We start from the raw sequence: 20,725 nt of genomic DNA, 5'->3' as shown, positions 1-20,725 counted from the left end.
TTTGTTTTATAACTCCAGTGAAGTTTATTATTTTATAGCCGATATGACATAGAGGTAGAGGTAATTTCGTAACGGTTACCTAGCAACCATGTTAACAAAAACAAAACTTGTCTATATTACACAATAGTTATGACCAGACAAATAGATGACAACAATGTTCAGTGTCCTTGTGTGTTTTTTTGTTTTTTTTTCTGATGACATAGGCAGAGGGATTCTGTTTTAGAACTTCAGAATCACTACTTTCTAACTTTTTTTTTCACGAACTGAACTTGAACTTGAATAAAAGTCTGATACATATAGGCGAGTTTCATTGTTGACAAAAGCGCGCGTTGCATGCTGGGAATTATTTTGGTCGGCGGCAAGAAACACTAATTCAACATGACGGACGGAGCGAGAAAGCACGTCAAGGGTATTGATCCCGGTTATTTATCCACTCTAACGGCAGAGGACCCAAGACCATTTGACCAGAAATTGGTCATAAGCATCGATGGACGCCAAATCACCCTTTTCAACCCCGACAAAAGGTGGACCAAAACCAAATTTCTGGTCAGAATCGGCCAACTACCTGGACAAATATTCGGCGATATCCACAATGACTTGGTGGAAACTCCTGGGCCATTCACAGCAGAAAAGATGAAAACCTCCAAGAGTCTCGATGTGTTGTTGAACTTGTTGGAGTCCACGGTTTGTTAGGATCTTCTACGTTTGTTCTGCGAATGTTTGAAAGCCGTTTAATTCACCGTTAGCGGTTCTTTTCACTCGGAATTCGAAAAAGACATTTTCCTTCTTCCGTGCTTCTATTTGTGCATCCGATAATGCAGCAGGAATTTACCATTATCGGGGATAAATACACGAGGTTACGCACTGTGTTTGACGCTACCGTGTTTCTTGCCTCCGACGAAAATATTTCCCAGCATGCAACGCGGGCTTTTAATAACAATGACGTCAGCTGAAACTCGCCTATACTGCCCACGAAACCAAGTTAGAACAAAACGCAATGAGAGAAAGCAACCTGGTCCCCCATGAGGCATCGGTGGAGTCAGTTCATCACCAAAGAAGCAGCTTATGAGGAGCCCAGTCCTTATTACATGATCGTTATATCCACAATGCAATGTGTGTATCTGTACAGGCCCATGAACATTTGTGTGATATTGGTCACACACGATTACGTTCATTTCTAATCGCCAAACCGAATGTAGGTTTCTGTGCGTAGATATGAAGCTGCGTCTGACACAAACACTGGAGTTGCGCCCTCAGTCCCACATTTGGGCTTTGGCACTTCCTTGGAGTCACTGTACCCCTCAGTGAGTGTGTTTACATACACATCTGTATCCCGGTTTCGTCATGGTGCATGTACACGCAGGATCCCGTTTACTGCAACATAAAGAGCTGCTCTAAACCTGCACACGTATGATCTTTGAAAACATCGCGACACACACAGAACAGAACAGACTCACCTTCAGCATCAACACCCCTCTGTCACAGAAAAAACACTCATATTCCACTGAGTCGTGTCCTTTAGTCCGACAGAAGCTGAACCACATCAGCGACACAAGAGCGTTTTTTGTTTTATTTTCTTCGCTCAGTTTATGCAAATTAGCCATGTGGTTTTAAGTTTGTGAGAGTTGCGCAAAGCTGCATTAAACACATTATAATGTCAAACGGGCTGATGTGGCTCTAGAGTCTTTATGGTTTATATGTTGTAAAGTTGAGTTTTATTTATGCAGATCAGTAACAGTAATAATAATGATTATACTTACCATATAAAAACGTTAATGATTAATCGAAAATCAATCATTAATTCTCCAGACGATTGATTAATAAAATTTCATCGAATGCCCATCCCTGCTAGCGTGTAACAAAAATGTAATTTTTCATGAGTTCCTTATATGTTAGTTGTGTGACTGTAGATCAGTGTGTTGTGTATCACCAGAAAAACAAGAAATGGAAATTATTTTTGTTCCAATTAGAATTTTAACAGCTACACTGAAAGAGAAAGGAACTGTTATAATTAGTGATTATCTCAAAAACTATTAATATTAGTTCGATGAGGTTTATTTGGTCTTCCCATAATTTATGTTATTACGTTCTTTTTTCAGACCAAGAGTTTGTTTTCATACCTGACAGTTTCGACTGCTCACTGGCGGTCTTCTTCAGAGTCACGTGATGTTGCTGTGACGTGTCCGATCAGCTGATTTAAACAGGTTTTGGCGCCGTCTGAACTTAATAACATAAACTATTAATATTTTACTACACAAATGCATAGAATTATAAATAGATAATAATTTTTCTGAGATTTTGAGACACTCCCGTTGCTCTAGCTTGATCTTTCGCGGAGTTACGACCAAAAATGCATCTTTGACCTTGGTTACCTTGACCTTCGAGTGACCATGACCGGTTTAAACCTGTAACATCCAGTGTACCCCGGTTATATGTGCGCCAACTTGTGTGATGATTGGGTGAATATTTTAGCCCAAAGATGGTTCAGAAATTGCCGAAATTGCCTATCTTTTATAACGGCGTGACCTTTCAATTGACCCGTGTGACCTCAAATGACCTCGGATCGTCACCAAACTTTTTTTGCAGCATTGGGCACGGGGGCTTGACCCACGTACCAAATTTGGTGACAATCGGTCCATAAATGGTGGACAGAAACACAGACACACAGGGTGAATACAAAACCTGGTCAACCCTTCGAGGACGAGGTAATTAGAAAAACATAAAAACCCGTCATATGTGCTTTAACTTTCACGCTTCGCAATTAATTCTTGACCCGAGTTGTAAATGTGTAAGTAGTTTTTAAAAGGTGGACCCGCCTGTTTCGGGTGACTCACGTTGCTGCGACAGGTCCAAGTATAACATGTTATTATGGATTTATTCCTGGTTGGTAATCTGACATATTGCCTCACTTTCCGTTCAGCTGCTACTTTTTCCTCGAGAAGATGCGGTTAGATACTTGTAATTAAGAATTATCTCCAGGTTCAAGCCCGAGACTGACCCAAAGCAGACGTCATACTCGGCTCAGAAATCGAAATGATGTATGTATGGCTTTTTCAGGACAATTGCCCAAACATATGTCAGAGCGTATGAAAAATAGTTCTTCAAATAGTTCAAATAGAGTTTCTTGCTTTGGAAATGTAAGAAAGTCTTTTTGAATCTGCGTATCGTTCGTTCATTTGTTTTTCAATATAAAACCAAAAATAAGAAAACGAAAAAAAAAATACTGTTTTCTTCATTATTTGTCTCTAAAATCAAAATGAAAAAAAAAACTGATAAGGATTCGTATTTTCTTTTTGCGATTTTGTGTTTAAACGTTTTTGTGACTTAAACTGCGATGTCGAACTTTTGTGCTGCATACGGACTGAACCAGGACTAAACCAGGGCTAAACCAGGATTAAACCAGGACTAAACAGGACTAAAACAGGACTAAAACAAGACTAAAACAGGACTGAACCAGGACTAAACAAGGACTAAACCGGGTCTAAACCAGGACTAAAATAGGTCTAAACGAGGACTAAACCAGGACTAAAACGGGACTAAAACAAGACTAAGCAGGTCTAAACCAGCTCTAAACCAGAATGGAACCAGGACTAAACCAGGTCTCAGTCCTGGTCTCAGTCCCGGTCTGGTCCCAGTCTGGTCCCAGTTTCCTGATCACCTGACAGTCTACATGGGCGCACGTCTGGGCCAGTCCCGACACTCCTGGTTCAGTCCTGGTCTAGTCCTGGTTTAGTTCTGGTTTAGGACTGAGTCTGGGACCAGACCAGAACCAAGAATGAGACAGAGACCGGGACTGAGACTGGGACTGAGACCGGTTTAGACCTGGTTTAGAACTGGTTTAGACCTGTTCTAGTACTGGTTTAGTCCTGGTTCACTTCTAGTTTAGACCTGGTTTAGTTCTGGTTTAGGACAGAGACTGGGACTGGATCAGGACCAGGACAGGGACTGAGACCGGGTCTGAGACTGGGACTAAGACCGGTTTAGACCTGGTTTAGAACTGGTTTAGAGCTGTTTTAGTCCTGGTTCATTTCTAGTTTAGTCCAGGTTTAGTTCTGGTTTAGTTCTGAGACCGGGACCGAACCAGGACCAGGAGCAGGACTGAGACCGGGACTGAGACTAGAACTGAGACCGGTTTAGACCTGGTTTAGAACTGGTTTAGACCTGATTTAGAGCTGGTTTAGACCTGTTTCAGTCCTGGTTCAGTCCTGGTTCAGTCCGGCGTCGCAGTTTAAGTTTCTTATTTTTGGTTTTAAATTAAAAAAACGAATGACACAAGGATTTGACAGGCACCAGACTTTTAGACGTGATGAGCTCTTCTTTCTTTTGTGTCTCACAGAGAAGAGAAAAGCTCAGGAGCTAATAGCAGAGGACCAGTGCTGACTGCTCTGAAATCACTGACGTCTAATTAAACGTTGTGAAAGTGCACATCAGCCACATGTTTAATGCAGCCCCAACACGGTCAGGATTAGTTTGTTTTATCTCCTTCATAAAATGGAGATGGATTTTCCCCCAAAGACCAGTCGGTTTAAATATGATCACGTCTGAAATAAATGTAGTAAAACCTGATCTTAAAAAAAAAAAATAACCAAAAGGAGCTGCACTACAACTTTAAATTAAACAATGATGCAATGATCTTTTTTTGGTTTTGCAATTTTCTATAATTTGCAGAGCATTTTTTGCGGATGAAGGGAAAAAAAAAGAATTGTTTCTGTAGACTTTTCTGTAAACTCTGCACACCTGACAGGGCGACAGGTGCGTTCGAAGATAGGCCGGTTTCAAGAAAACTCCTGCACATGGTCTCACTCCTGTTTTTTTATTTTATTGATACGACGTTTTGGTAGCTCGATTCATCAGACGGTTTCACTTTGTAGAAACCGTCTGACCTCGCAGTGTTGGGATTCGTTCGCTCGACGGTAGACAAGTACTTTTTTTATTTAACCAATCGCTGCTATTTGGTCGTGACATATGTAAACAATGTAAGTTTTTCCCAAATCCTGCAGGAAGAAGAGCAATATCGTCTTTCCCTTTGATAAAATTCACCAAACATTCTCTTTGTTCCTGTTTTAAATCCTCGATCTCAGGAATCGTTGACAACACAGAATATATGGCTCTTTGCTGATTGGCTCGTGCCCGAACTCGCACTTCCAGGGTTTTTGCGAACCATCTAGTGTATTCTGATTCCTGATCTAGTTGCTGGAAAGAAATGAAATTGAGTGGAGGCACTAGGTCTTCCTCAGGTTAGACAGGAGTTAGACAGTGTGCGAGAGTTTTCTTGAAAACAGGGAAAAAATGAATTAAAACATGAATTTTTGGAGATTTTTTGGGGTAAAATCACCCCTCCCTATTACAGTGAATCTTTACCTTTGCTTGTAGTTCCTCTAATAACTTATGTTAAAAAAAAAAAAGTATGGTGGCGCAGTTCCATAGTTTTTGAGAATGGCAAGAACTCACACCTCACAGCGAGAAGGTTCTGAGTTTGATTTCCGGACCACCCAGGCCTCTCTAATACTAATCAATACTAAGATGAGTATTGAAACTAGATTTTAATTTATACTTTTATAAATATAGAAAAAATAGAGCTGCAAAATAAGTCGGATAATTGTAATAGTTACGATTGTGGATTCTCTGAGCATTCTCCATAGAGTTAATAAAGAATATAATAATGTTTAGTAGGGGTGTGAACCTCATGGTACGATATTTATTGCGATACTGTAGGAAAAGCTCACAATATGGTGGGGAGTTTCACAATCCAAATCTCTCTGTATGATATATTAACAATGTACATCTCACGGTACGATATTTATTGTGATTTTTTGTGGAGGCAAGCAAAACTGTGAAGATGCGATTTTTTCGTCTTAAAATGCCTTGACAAGACTAAGACTTAAAAGTGTTTAGAACTGTTATTTCTTCTTGTAGTCTGCACTGAAACGGAGCAAAGGATCATGGTCTATGTAGTTCCCTCTGTCTTTTTTTAGCTATTGCTGCACCATAACTCTTATTTAAGCAAAGAGACTTGTAATTCGATATATTGTGATGATCCACGATGTTATTGTGAGAACTTTGATGATACGATATCACGATATTTCGATTATTGCTACATCCCTAGAGTTTACCGCTGTAACAATACAGGCTTCGTTCCCTTTTAGGATTAGACAATTACACATTTACTTAATAAGTTTAGTTGGTATTATTTATTAAAGGTGCACAATGTAAGTTTTTGTCATTACAGTATGACATTAAACAGCTCTACTTTACATGTATTCAATTACAGGTGGTTTTATAGCTCAAAAATACCTTAAAAAAACAAACATTCTGACTGTGAGCGGGGTCGCCTCTCCACAGATCTGACTTGTAACTCGGTCTGCTTTGGTCTCCTTGAAGATTGAAAAGTTTAACACCATTTTTGAAACATTCCAGACAAAGCAAAAACATCTGCACGTAGAAAAGCTTTTGACGGACTCCCCACCAGCACCTTTAAATTTACCCAATTATGATTCAGGGATAACTCGTCTCTCATCATAATCATTTTCCAAAACGTTACCGTGGCCGTCCTCGTTAAAAAGTTCAAACTCCGGCGAGCACGTTGCGCCGACCGGGTCCGGGGGCTCCTCAGACAGAGACCTGCCGCTGCGCTTCAGTCACATTAAGAGGCTTATAAAAAGGAGCCAGTCAAACATCAGTGGAGCTTTTGTTTCATCTGCTTCCAGCTCCTGCGCCCGCCCGCTCGGAGGCTGCTGCGATAATTAGCCCGAGCCCCCAGCCGCCCCGTCTGAGTGTCCTGCGCTGACTGCGTGGTGCCCATTAAGAACGCAGCCCTTTCCACAACGCAGGAAAAAACAGGTCTGAGGCGATTATGGCGGTTAATGCTGCCGCTGTGAAGCACTCGAGCCAGATGATGGATGAGACTCCGCAGCGAACTCTCTGCCAACTACAAATTAAATGGGAAGTTATTTAGAAAGTGTTAGTTATGCCGTAGAAAAGCGTATATTTATCAGTGCTTTTATTTGACGGGCGGCCAGTGTTGATTTTTAGGAAACGGGACGAGACGTGGGAACGAGACTATGAGAAAGACAAGATTTTAAACGGCCCGTATTACTCAAGTTTTTGATCTATGTCGTGTTGTTTCTTCATCAAAAACATCCGGAGTTTTGGGGTTTTGTTTCATTCACTCATGTCTGACACACAAACCCTGCATATTTAGGCTGAGTTCCTCTCTCAAATGAAAAACACTCTCCATCATCTTTTGATGTCAAGTCACTTAGACAAACATTATTGATCCACAAAGGAAAGTTTTCTGAGCTTGAACTGCCTTCTGTCTTCTGCCTTCTGAACCTGAACTAAAGGTTAAATGCATACCTCTTCATGACATCATAAAGTGGAGTACGTTGAGCTTTGCAGATGTAGACAGATTAATAATAAAGGGTTGTTCAGATTCAGATATGTTTGAATGAAACAAAACACAATTCCCGTTTTTTTTTGATGAGGTAACAGCATCAAACCATTACCAAAAGCTCACTAAAGTCAGTTTTACATACCATATTTTCCAGACTATAAGTCGCACCGGAGTGTAAGTCGCACCAGCCAAAAAAGTGTAATGAAGAAGAAAAAAACATATATAAGTCAGACTTTTGGGGGGAAATAAATTTTATAAAATCAGAGACAAGGAAACAACATTTCATCTTAATAATAATAACAATAGAACAGAGAACAACAGACTGTTAACGTCACATGAACAGTTCTTCAGATAAATATAACATAAACAACAGAACAGAACAAGTTTAACAAACTCTTCATCTCACTCCAAATCACTAAATCCATTCAATTCTTCATCTCGGTGTCACATCTGAGCAACTCCACAACCTCCAGAGGTAAACAGAGCACCGCTTCCTCTTCTGTGTAGCTGTCGTAAAGCTTCCAGTTAGAATTATTCTGTTTTTTCTGAATCCCGACAGGATGGTTTTCGGTGTCACTGGAGTCACTTTCACATTTTCAGTGGTTCAGAACGTAACGGTGCGATCGACTGACATGATACAGACAGGACAGCGGCTCTTTCTGCAGGAGACATGCGCAGTAGAGCCAAGTGACACACAAGACTGGAGCCTCTCACAGCTGTCAGCGTGAAAATTTTAATATATAAATTGCATCAGAGTATAAGTCGCAGGAAACACCCAAACCATGAAAAAAGTGCAACTTATAGTTCAAGAAATGCAATACTTTCTTATATTACCATGCAATCTTATATCTGTGTAATCGTGGTCTGTAGTCAATGTGGGTTTACACTTACATGCTCTGACGTACTTCAAGATCATTCTAAGGGCTCTGCTTTTTCGAGGGAATGTGACTTTTTTAGTGTCAATACCTGTGTATTTGTTTATTTATTTATACGTATCCCATGAGCTGAAAGCAGTGCCATCAGCTTGTGTCTAGTTTCTGTATTATATCCTAGTTTTAGTGTCGATTAGAGTCTGATTGTTGATACTTTTGACATCCCTACTTTTAGCTGTCAGTGTGAAAATTTTAATATATAAGTCGGACCGGAGTATAAGTCGCAGGAAACACCCAAACCATGAAAAAAATGCGACTTATAGTCAGAAAAATACGGTAATATGGGACCTTAACATAATTCCTATACAGATGAGAGACGAAACCGATCAGCGCTTTACTTATTTTTGTCCAGTCCAAATGTAAATACGAGGAAACAAATCCCAGAAGTTCATTTTCCTCATGTGTGTGCACTTGATATCGTGTAGAGGAACTCAGTCTCACGAACTCTTCTTTTTTAATAGTACAAGTCTATCATTCTTATTCCAGCTGCGTTTCCTGCTATACATTACAAACTGGCTCACCTTGAAGCCAATGATTCATCTGCACTGTTTTCTTCATTACGGACATTGATATAATTTAATCCTATTCCCCTGCCTTTTCTCTTTTTCATGTTCGGTGTTTTACTGCATAAAAATAACTCTAAATCACTGTATAACATAAATTTGTAGATTAGTCGATATAAATCAGTTTTTAAAAGTCTGTGAAATCCTGGACTCTACAGTGTCCAGTGTCGGGAAGGTTACTTTAAAAATGTATTCCCCTACAGATTACAGATTACACACCCTAAAATGTAGTTTGTAACGTAATCCATTAAATAACTTAAAGTGAGTAACCTAATCTGAATACTTTGGATTACTTGATATTGTCTTGCTTTTTAAAACTACATGAATGTAACAACCACATCCTGAAAATCCTTGTTTGTTCTCTTCAAATTGGTTGAGCCCAAGTCTCCATGAACAGACTTTTGTTTACTGTAGAGAAGCGAAGACGAGGAAATCTTAACATGAGATGTTTTATCTGCTAAAAGAAAATAAAAAGTTCAGTCTTTCCTTAACCATATTAAAAATATTATTGATAGAGAAATGATTTTTATATGAGATCACTGCTGCTTTAAATTATGTCCAACCTACTGTTAGGTGTCATATTGTTTAGACCTGGTTTTACTCCTAGTTTAGTCCTGTTAAGTCCTGCTTTTAAACCAGGTTTAGACCTGGTTTAGACCTGGTTTAGTCCTAGTTTTGGTCCTGGTTTTAGTCCTAGTTTAGTCTTGGTTTTAGTCCTGCTTTTAGACCTGGTTTAGTCCTGGTTTAGACCTGGTTTAGACCTGGTTTAGACCTGGTTTAGACCTGGTTTAGTCCTGGTTTTAGTCCTAGTTTAGTCCTGGTTTTAGTCCTGCTTAGACCTGTTTTAGTCCTTGTTTTAGTCTTAGTTTAGTGCTAGTTTTAGTCATGCTTTTAGATCTGGTTTAGTCTTGGTTTAGTCCTGGTTTTGACCTGGTTTAGTCCTGGTTTTGGTCCTGGTTTTAGTCCTAGTTTAGTCCTGGTTTTAGTCCTGGTTTAGCCCAAAATGTGAAAACAGGAAAATACCGCTGTGTAATCCATTTATTTCAACAAAGTAACTGTAATCCAATTACCACTCATTGAAACAGTAACTGTAACCAAATACAGTTACTCATAAAATTGTACTCTGATTACATAACGCCGATACATGTAATCTGTTACTCCCCAACACTGACAGTATCCTTTTTGTGAACACTTCCAAAGGACACCGGGATGTATTCTTGTGTGTTACACTTTATCCACTGTGAATTCCAGCCCTTAAATGGACTTGTTGTTTTCAGGGAGATAAGTTTAATGCCATACTGTGGAACTGCCTGGGAAAAGAAATAACATCTCCATGGAGACAAGCAAGTAACAGAGCTGCAGCAGAGTGCACGTTAAGCTATAGCTCTGCAACTCGTCAGCTATTCATTAGTCATTTCAAAATACGTCAAAGCAGCAGACGCCTCTTCCAAGCTGTCAAAGGGAAAGTGGAGGAGAAAGTACGAGAGATGGACCATAACAAATATAAACCTGATACTTTTGGCCAATACGGGGTTATATATTTGCACTTTTAGTAGTACTTTTACGACGAAATTAAACTTTTCAGAGCTTTAACCATGTTTACTAACCTGAAGTTGTATTTGTGCATGTCTGAGTAATCTTTAATCAATGAATTTCAAGACTCCATTTTGTGACGTCAGCTCCCACTGGGCACCTCGGTTTTCGAACACGGACGTCAGCGGACATGTTTCTTTTATTATGTCATTTAAAATCAACATTGCGTTTTAAAATCTGCAGATTATAACATTATGTTCCACGACTGTCACGGATTATAAGTATATCATATCCTTGTCGGTCGAAGTCTAGAAAGAACTGCGAGAGTGGAAAATAAAACAAAAAGAGCGGTCTGACAAGTAGTTTGTGTAATCCCTCCGTCGTCCAGGGAGGATCCATAGCAAAGGAGAAATTACATTCTGTCAGCTGGACAAAAGTTTTTTGATCGGATATGTTTCGCAACTCATCCAAGCTGCTTCTTCAGTTCTGGACACTGCCTTATATCTGTCTGAAGGGAGAAGATAACTACACTTAAGGCTCCTTTGCTATGGTCAAACAAGTACCGTATTTTTTAGACTATAAGGCGCACTTAAAATCCTTTAATTTTCTCAAAAATCCGCAGTGCATCTTATGTATTAATTCTGGTTGTGTTTACTGATCTCGAACCGATTTTATGTGGTACATGGCGCTCAAAAATCTGTCAAAATGTTTTCGTACGACTTTGGTAAACTACGAAGCCGCACCGCTTGATGGATTGTCGGAGCATTACGGCTACTGTAGTCAGGAACCTCGCGGAGTAAAGAGCGAAGTATAGTTCTGCGTCAACTCAACACACACTGACACCATCGCTTTGTTGGAGAAAGAACACATATGGGTCATGTTCTTTAGTCCAACAGAAGCTGAACTGCATCAGCACACAAGGAGCGAGCTGTTTTTTCAGTGCTTATAGTTTATGTGGTTTTAAGTTTTGTTTCTGTAAAACATAAACAAATATGCGCAAAGCTGCACTGAACACATTATTACTCAATGTATATTTGAGTCGTCCTCGTAGGAAATAAAAAAAAAAAAAACTTAAATTATCCACTCACATTCACATTCATAATCCACATTCACAAAGACAGGGAGGCAACGCCAGGCGAATTACGCCACGATTACGCCAATGGATCGTGGATACCTGGGCTAAGGGATCAGTCTCAAGTGTCGTCTGTTTGTTTTGCTTAATGCGCCTTATAATCCGGTGCACCTTATGTATGAAAATAGACGAGAGAATTCAACATTATTGATATTGTGCCTCATAATCCGGTGTGAAGAATACTGTAGTAAAAAGTTATTTGGGGTATTTTAACAATCTTCTATTTCATAAAAGGGCCTACATAGGGGTGTGCAAAAATATTGAAATATCGATATATCGTATCGTTTAATGTGATGATACAGTATCGATATCATGGGCTGCTGTATCAATATATCGCCAAGAGTATTTTTTTTGGTATATTTTACTAAACTATTTTGTTACAGCTACAGTTTTGTTGATTGTTCAGAGGAAGGAAACTTGTTTATGCGACACATTTGACATTTTGACTGTTTTGAGGATTAAAATGTTTGTGTTTCATATGAACTTTGCACAAGAAGTGGTTTAACAAAGACTTTTAGTATCACAGCCATGATTTAGACATTATTCTTTATTGGACCATATTGAACTGATTTGAAATATATCGTATTGAATTATATCGAATCGTAAGCTCACTGTATCGAGATATGTATCGTATCGTGGCCTATGTATCGTATCCAGCCCTAGTCCTACTCGTGTCTACTTTTCTCTAACCGTACAACTTCTGTTTGTGTTGTGCAGGCGTGGGCAGCAGCCAGGTGACCGTCCCCGACAGGATCAACGCGGTGCTGGGCAGGAACATCACTCTGAGCTGCCGGATCGAGGTGGGCTCCAACCTGAGCCTGACCCAGAGCTCGTGGGAACGCCAGCTCCCCTCGGGCACCCTCACCCTGGCCGTGTTCAACCCCGAGTACGGAACGTCGGTGTCCCCGGACTATTTGCGCCGCGTGTCCTTCGTGTCCCCCTCCGTGCGCGACGCCACCATCATCCTGGAGGGCGTGGGCTTCGAGGACATCGGATCGTACACCTGCAAAGTGGCCACCTTCCCCCTGGGCAACACGCAAGCGTCCACCTACGTGAATATATTAGGTAAGTTCTGATTAATCGCAATCGAAAACGCAATTTGAAAGGTGCACAGTGTAATTTTTCCGATGGTGCTTCTGTCAAATCTCACGATACGATATTTATTGCAATATCATGGGAAAGTTCACGATATGGTGGAAAGGCTCATGATTGTTTATTTATTTTTTAATTTATTTTTTATTTTTTTTATTTTTAATTTTATTTTATTTATTTATTTTTATATATTTTTTTACATTTTTTTTAGCCCTTCGCAACAAGTAAGCAGTAATGATTTCTATTAGAAAGTATTTTTTTTTAAATGATTTTAATCTTTGTGTAAGTGTTTTGTTTGTCAGTGTCTTGCTGTGTGTTATATGTGGACCCCAGGAAGAGCAGCTGGTGTCACGGACATCAACTAATGGGGATCCAAATAAAATCAAATAAATTAGGGATGTAACAATATCCAAATCTCTCGGTACGATATTTTCACGATATACATCTCACGGTACGATATTTATTGCGATATTTTGTGGAGGCAAACCAAATTATTAACTGTTTTTCCTCTTAAAATGCCTTGACAAGACTCAATCCAAAGAACTAAGACTTAAAAGTGCTTAGAACTGTTATTTCTTCTTGTAGTCTGCACTGAATTGAAGCAAAGGATCATGGTCTATGTAGTTCCCTCTGTCTTATTTTTAGCAATTTCTGCACCACAACTCTTAATTTAAGCAAAGACACTTGTAATTCGATACATTGTGATGGTCCAAGATATCATTGTGAGAACTCTGACGATACGATATCACGATATTTCGGTTGTTGTTACATCTCTAGTCAAATCCTTTTCTCCGTGGATGCGTTTTTGTTTTGTCTGGAATATTTCAAAGTCTGGCATCAAGGCATTTTGTCTTCATGGAGACCAAACCAGACCAAGTTACAGGTCAGATCTGTGGAGAGGCAAACCCACTCACAGTCAGAATGTTGTTTTTCCAGGTATTTTGGAGCTATAAAACCACCTGTAATTGAATAAATGTAAAGTAGAAGTGTTTAATGTCACACTGTGGAACATTCCAGGCAGAGCAATGACATCCATAGAAACAAGCAGGTGATAGACTCCCAAACAAAAAGTTACATAGTGCAGTGTTTCCCAAACTTTTTCTCTGGGGACCCATATTTTAAAAGTCACAAACCTTCGCGACCAAAGTCAACAGACATTATTCGTAAATCACAAAATAAAAGGTGGACTTGACCATTATTGAACATTAATGAGGATATTTTATTGTTGACTGATCGTGTCTCTGAACTAATTAGTATTTTAATGAAAAACAGTAATTGAACCAGCAATAAAAGGCTCCATAAGTATCCTGAAGTGCACTGACCTTTGCTGATTTATCACCCTTCTTTTTGGACAACCAAGCAAGCATTTCTCAACTTCAGCTGCAGGAACACTCGCTCAGGGCAGGCCGACGGGATTCGCTGACTCACTCGCTCTCTCGTGTGTCAGAACTGTATATTGCAGACCTACATGCGACCCAGTCTTCGGGAAACAATGACATAGTGCACCTCGAATGGCTGCACACTTTTTAAGTAACGTTTTCCTTCACAAACAACAAAGTCTCCTGTTTTATTCTGCATGAAAACTACAAACGCTGTCGTTTTCGATCTGTACAAAGATGTTCTGAAATGTGATTCTTGTATTTGTGTGTCTGCTCAGATTCCAGTTCTTTTTTGTCAAATCTTCTGGTTGTGTATAAAACGTGAACTCTGAACTAGGGATAGCCGATATTGAGTCGATATTTAATACTAGAGCTGGGTATCATTAAGAAATTGCTGATACGATATATATCTCGATACATAGGCCACAATACGATATGGTTTTCGATACAGTGCACTTTCGATATGATATATTTCAAGACGATTCAATACATGCATCCCAAATTTCCAACAACCACACAATTACGATGTCTCATAACTAAAATATGACAATATCAGAACCAAAAACAAAAGCGATATGGTTCAAAAGACGTGAAAAGATTGGCTTTATCAATAGACGCATCCCACTGGGAAAACAAACATGACGATTTGATGCTCACATCCCATTACGCGATGACCGGAAGTCAGAAATTCGGGATGCGTGTTTACGGTTCAGTTAAAAACAAAAGGCTAAATCATGGCTCTGATATTAAAAGTCTTTATCAAACCACTAAGTTCATATGAAAAACACAAATCTTATTCCAAACCGTGAAAATGTCAAGCGTGTCGCATAAACAAGTAAACTTTCTCCAAACAAGCAACACAACTGTAGCTCTTTCACAAAATAATTTAGTAACATATACCAAAAAAAAAACAAAAAACCTTGGCGATATATCGATACAGCAGCCCATGATATCGATACTGTATCATCAAATTAAACTAGGGGTCTGCAACCTGTAGCTCAGGAGCAACCAGTAACTCTCCACCTCCTTCCAAGTAGCTCGCCAAGGGATTTCTGAATTATACATAACAACTTAACTAATAATTAATAACATAATAACAAAAAATTGGTTAATTACATGCGTATAACTATTGTACATGTATCATTTTGAGGCCCAACTTTGTGCACAAATAAATGGACAGTGGTTTATGTTTTATAGGCGTCTAACTGTGCCCCATGGCTTGCCCTCTTTCTTATAATCATCTGAATGTCTTTTCTACACTAAAATGAGGAGCTCTCTGACGTTTTTGTTTTGTAAAGGAGCTCACCGGAGGAAAAAGGTTGGAGACCCCTGAATTAAACAATACAATATATCGTATTATTTAATGTGATGATACAGTATCGATATCGTGGGCTGCTGTATCGATATATCATCAGCAGTATTTTTTGGTATATTTTACTAAATTATTTTGTTACAGCTACAGTTTTGTTGCTTGTTTAGTGGAAGGAAACTTGTTTATGCGACACATTTGACATTTTCACGGTTTTGATGATTAAAATGTTTGTGTTTCGTATGAACTTTGCACAAGAAGTGGTTTAACAGAGACTTGATTTAGCCACTATTTTTTATTGAACCGTATCTAATCGATTTGAAATATATCGTATCGAACAGAAAGTGCATTGTATCGAGGTATGTATCGTATCAACAACATTTTCATGATACCCAGTCCTATTCAAGACTGATTGTTTTTGACACATTTCCTTACTGTGAGTGGGCTTGCATCTCCACAAACCTGACTCTTACTTGGCCTGTCGTTCATTTGGATCATTATTTTTCACAATATGGCACACAATTTTTATTTATCTCCATGGGGAATGTTCCAAAGTGTGGTTTTAACTTTTGATTTCCATGCAGGTAAAGTGGCACCACCAGAAACTTATGATACTTTTTATGTAAATGTGTGTTTTAATATGGATTTTAAAAGCTCAATATTGTTATCAGGCATCATATTAATGCAGAGACAGAATCCTATTATTAAGACAAATTTCCTTTCTTTTCACTCTCTATCACAATACTTTTCGAAAAAATGTGTATTAGATGTTTTCCCCAGATCGTTCAGCCCAAGTAAGCGCGTCTTTAGAATAATATTGACTTGGGTGTGGCGCGGCGCTGCTTTTAGAATGTATGTTTTTCCGACGAGGGGAAAATAGTTTTAGTTTTAATTTGAGTAACCGCTGGGTAAATAAAAGTCTCCTGCACCTGACTTTCCACTGACTACCTGGACGGACGCCACAGACACTGAACTGAGCTGCGTGGTATGTCAGACCTGTTAAAAACGCTGGAAAATGCGCTATATCATTCCAGTGTAATCGTGTTTACTGAGGTTTTGCTAAAGACATCATTTAGACATGGCAGAAGAAAGACGCTTGTGTCCTAAACGGGCTGAATGAACTCGCGGGTCCTTTTCACCTCTCGTATTGGAGCTATGGTTCTCAAACTGTGGTGCGTGGCCTTGTAGTCATACTGAGTTGAAAACGAGTTCAGTCAGGGTCTTTGCTCTTTGCTCTGTTGTTTATGGACAGTGTTGGGAAATAACTGTAAATACGTGTTCTGAATACTAATTTGAAGTGACTGTATTATGGTACAGTTACTTTTTCATTTGGTGGCGCTCAAAAAACAGCTGCAAGTATTCATGCAGTAATTTTGGCTTTGACTGAACGTATTAGTTAGAAAAAAAGAAAAAAAAGTGTGATTTTCATCTCTAATTAGTTAATGCATAACACACTGCAGCAAAACTTAAGTTGTTTGTAATTATATCTCATGGTAAAGGAGAAATACAGTTTGTCGACCGGACTAGAGTTTATTTGGTCAAATACATTTCGCAAGCTGCTTCTTCAGAACTTCTCAAAGAAGCAGAATTGAACAAAATTGTGAAATAAAAAGACCAGCATCACACAGAGCGGGTTAAAACAAACATTTTAAGGCAGACCTGGGCATCATCCAGCTTCGGGGCCACATACGGTCCTTTGGTTGACTCAGACCTGCCCATATAAGCTCATTTGGAACAACAAAATAAACATATTTTATCATTTTGCATACGTGGATTAAAACTAGCCTGATTCATGAGCCGGTTTCACTTCGTAGAAACTGTCTGGCCTCACAGCATTAGGATTCATTCGCTCAACAGTAGGTGGGTACTTTTTATTATTTAATCAATCGCTGCTATTTAGTCGTGGCGTATGTAATGCGCTGCTAACGGAGCTAACTGGTATATTAAGCTTTTCTCAAATCCCGTAGGAAGAAGGACAATAACATCTTTCCCCTTGTTAAAATTCACCAAACATTCTCTTTGTTCCATCTTTAAATCCTCGATCTCTGAAATTGTTGACAACACAGGATATATGGCTCTTCGCTGATTGGCTGGCGCCCGAACTTGCACTTCTGCGTTTTTGTGACCCGTCTAGTGTATTCTGATTCCTGACCTAGTCGCTGGAGAGAAATGAAATTGAGCGGAGGCACTAGGTGGCGCCAGTCTGGCTTGACTAAACGGCATTGCTTTTATTTTAGAGGTGTTTTTTTTAACCTCTCCAGGCAGGCGTTGCAGATTTGCAACAGCTAAATGCCAATTACCCACTTTCTCCAAATCCATATTTTATGAGCTTTTTTTACTCAGGAGCCTTTTTTCCCATCCATGCTGATAAACGTGGACGATGCAGACTGTGTAAGAATGGCTACACGCAAACGGCCTGCCAGAAGTGCAAAGTACTTTTGTTGTTTACAAAGGATAAAAATTGTTTCTTGGAGCACCACATGAAAAAGTGATGTTGTTCTGCCACTGTAAAGCACTGATACACTGTGCGTTTTGTTTTCATTGTTATGAAAAGTGGTATACAAATAAAATTAGCGTTCATATTAGGGATGGGCATTCGATGAAATTTTCTTAATCGATCGTCGGAAGAATTAATGATCGATTATCGATTAATCATTAACGTTTTTATATAAAAATTATCATCATTATTATTACTATCTGCACTAATCTGACAAATAAACCGTAACCGCTCTAGAGCCACATCAGCCCGTTTATTATAATGTGTTTAATTCAGTTTTGCGCAACTCTCACAGAAACGAAACTTAAACCGCATCGCTAATTTGCATAAACTAAGGGAAGATAAAAATACAGCTCTTGTGTCGCTGAGGCGTTTCAACTTCTGTCGGACTAAAAGACATGACTCAGTGGAAAACAGGTTAGTGTGACCAGATTTGCGTTTGTCAAAACTTTTTCCCACTGGACACCGAAACATATGTGCTGCTTTGTACGCTGTGCACATGGACTCACACTTGTCCCGACCGGAACGGAAAGCGTGGAATTTCTTGTACAAGTCGTTAAATGCACATATGCACTTCGGTACGTTGCAGGCGAACTGACTGTTTGTGTTTGCTCGCTCCTTCTGAGTGCAGAGAGCTACTTGTACGGACCCCTGTTTGGTCACTCTACACTACGCACAGCAACCTACATTCGGTTTGTCGATTAAAATTAACGTAATCGATGAAATTCTTAATGATCAATTATCGATTAATCGACTAATCATGCCCATCCCTAGTTCATATCATTTTCAGTCTTCAGTGTTAATTTATCACACCGGACCAATGTTACAAATCTGCAACATCCCAGAATGCATTGGATGTGAAGGTCTCTCTCAAAAGAAAACTCAGGATTATATATTACTACCCCATATGATCATTTTCCCCAAATATCAGATTTTTTCCTGTTACTAAAATTTTATTTGAGCCTGAGAGGGTTAATGACATTTTTGTAAGGCAGTCTAACTTTTTCTTTGATTAATCATAACATAAACTCTAACCCGTCTGACCAGCTCATCAAAACAATGATATTTACAGATTTTTTATAAATAAATGGAATTAATATTATGCACAATTTAGATAAACATTTTGGTCTGGCCCTCCACAATATTTTCTGTTTCTCCTATGAAAAAAAAAAAAAATCAGCTTGGTCAGAATGAGAAGCCTGACAGCAGCAGAGAGGAGCGACGTTTTTTCAATATAAAATGAATTGGAGCCAGAGTCTGTGGAGCCAAATCACGTCACTGCTCACTTCCTATTTGGAATGTGGCGGCCAGCAATGCTACGTATGTCCGTTTGTGTTTACAGTCTATGGAAATGCTGCAGGATTGGAGACTGGTGAAAAGTATCAAGTTGTTTTTTTTTTTTTTTAAACATAAATCTTTAGAAGTGGAAAAACGATTTGCTTCTGTCTCATGAAGCGAACATCCCGATCCCAGCTGAGCACTTGGAGGAGCCGTATAGATCCTGTCTAACTGAATAAATCCTCCAGACTCAACAGTCCAATTGAAGAGCCGAAACACTAATGGAAATGTGTTGTATTGTCTCTCAGAGCATTATGCATTTCAACGTAAACATCTGCCAATATACGGACCAGTGGAGCTGAAATGGAAATAGACAATATAAGTTAGGAGAGACATCAAGGATCAATGGGAGCCAGGCAGTTTGGAGCCTCGTCTAACTTCTACCTAAACCACGATCATTTCTAGAAGTGCAGAATTGAGAACACATAAACTCTGCCCACAATAGGGATGGTGCAATAAACAATAATATCGTTAATTGTGATAAAAAGTGTAGGCAATAATCATTTGTGGAACATTTTATATAATCGTGGTAAGGCCTGGGTATCATTAAGAAGTTGCCGATACGATACATACCTCGATACAGCGCACTTTTGGTTCGATACGATATACTTCAAATTAAGGCTTTGCAATTGATTAATTTCGATTTGTGTGTCAAACAATCTCCAAACTCATATAATCGAGTTCAAATTCTTTATTCTGAAGCTTATTTTGGAATATTTTCTATATAAACAAGTATATTTATATTATTTTTGAAATGTAGAGATTGTAGAACAGTTGGATATATAGTTCACTTTGGATTCATTTATCATTTTCTATGCCTTATTTCATGTTCAAAGTATATTTTATTCATTTTATGTTTTCTACATCACAGAACTGCTCTAAGGTACAGATTTGTAGCCTGTATTTATTTGCAGTTTGAAAGCTTTGCAAGTAAATTATCAATAACAAAGTATTTATTTTTTTGAGAGAGAGAGTGGAAAAGTATTAAGTTGGATTGTGGGTAAGTGTTTTTAAAGATGCATTACTAGAAAAAGATTAGTGATACCTGTAAACGAGTCAAATATGTTTTCCTTCCCAAATAGTGTGTGTGGAAAAAATACTGAAATATCCATATATCATGGGCTGCTGTATCAATATATTTCCAAGGGTATTTTTTGTATATTTTACTACATTATGTTGTGATAACACTTCAATATTCAATTCAAATTCACCGTTTTGCTGAATTAATGCATTGTGTAGCTAAAAAATAATCGTTTCTATAATCGTGATTTGAATATTGACAAAAATAATTATGATAATGATTTTTTTCATAATTGAGCAGCCCTACTTCAAATGGATTTGATAAGATTCAGTAAAAATAATAGTTAAATCATGGCTGTGATACTAAAAGTCTTTGTTAAACCACTTCTAGAACATTGTTGCTTTCACTTATAACAAAATACGCAATACTATAACAACTGTGTAAACATGGAACCTATTCATAATATTAAAATGATAATTATTTATACCCATAACATTTTTAAACTGTCGGGAACTTTAAGAATTATCGTGATATAA

The 20,725-nt window shown here is 38.6% G+C and overlaps 1 protein-coding gene across 1 annotated transcript in view; it reads left to right on the top strand.

Annotated features, from left to right (window-relative positions):
- LOC129407209 (nectin-3-like protein) overlaps positions 1 to 20,725 on the top strand; it is a 158,407-nt gene that overhangs the window by 63,928 nt on the left and 73,754 nt on the right. The window contains exon 2 of the mRNA XM_055147709.1: positions 12,271 to 12,618. Within this exon, the coding sequence (XP_055003684.1) occupies positions 12,271 to 12,618 (348 nt within the window). The remainder of the gene's footprint in view (positions 1 to 12,270; positions 12,619 to 20,725) is intronic.

This window comes from Boleophthalmus pectinirostris, unplaced genomic scaffold, assembly GCF_026225935.1.
Source record: "Boleophthalmus pectinirostris isolate CB_2022bp ecotype Guang Dong unplaced genomic scaffold, ASM2622593v1 HiC_scaffold_9, whole genome shotgun sequence".
Taxonomy (NCBI): domain Eukaryota; kingdom Metazoa; phylum Chordata; class Actinopteri; order Gobiiformes; family Gobiidae; genus Boleophthalmus; species Boleophthalmus pectinirostris.
This window is presented reverse-complemented; position numbering and strand designations above follow the sequence as displayed.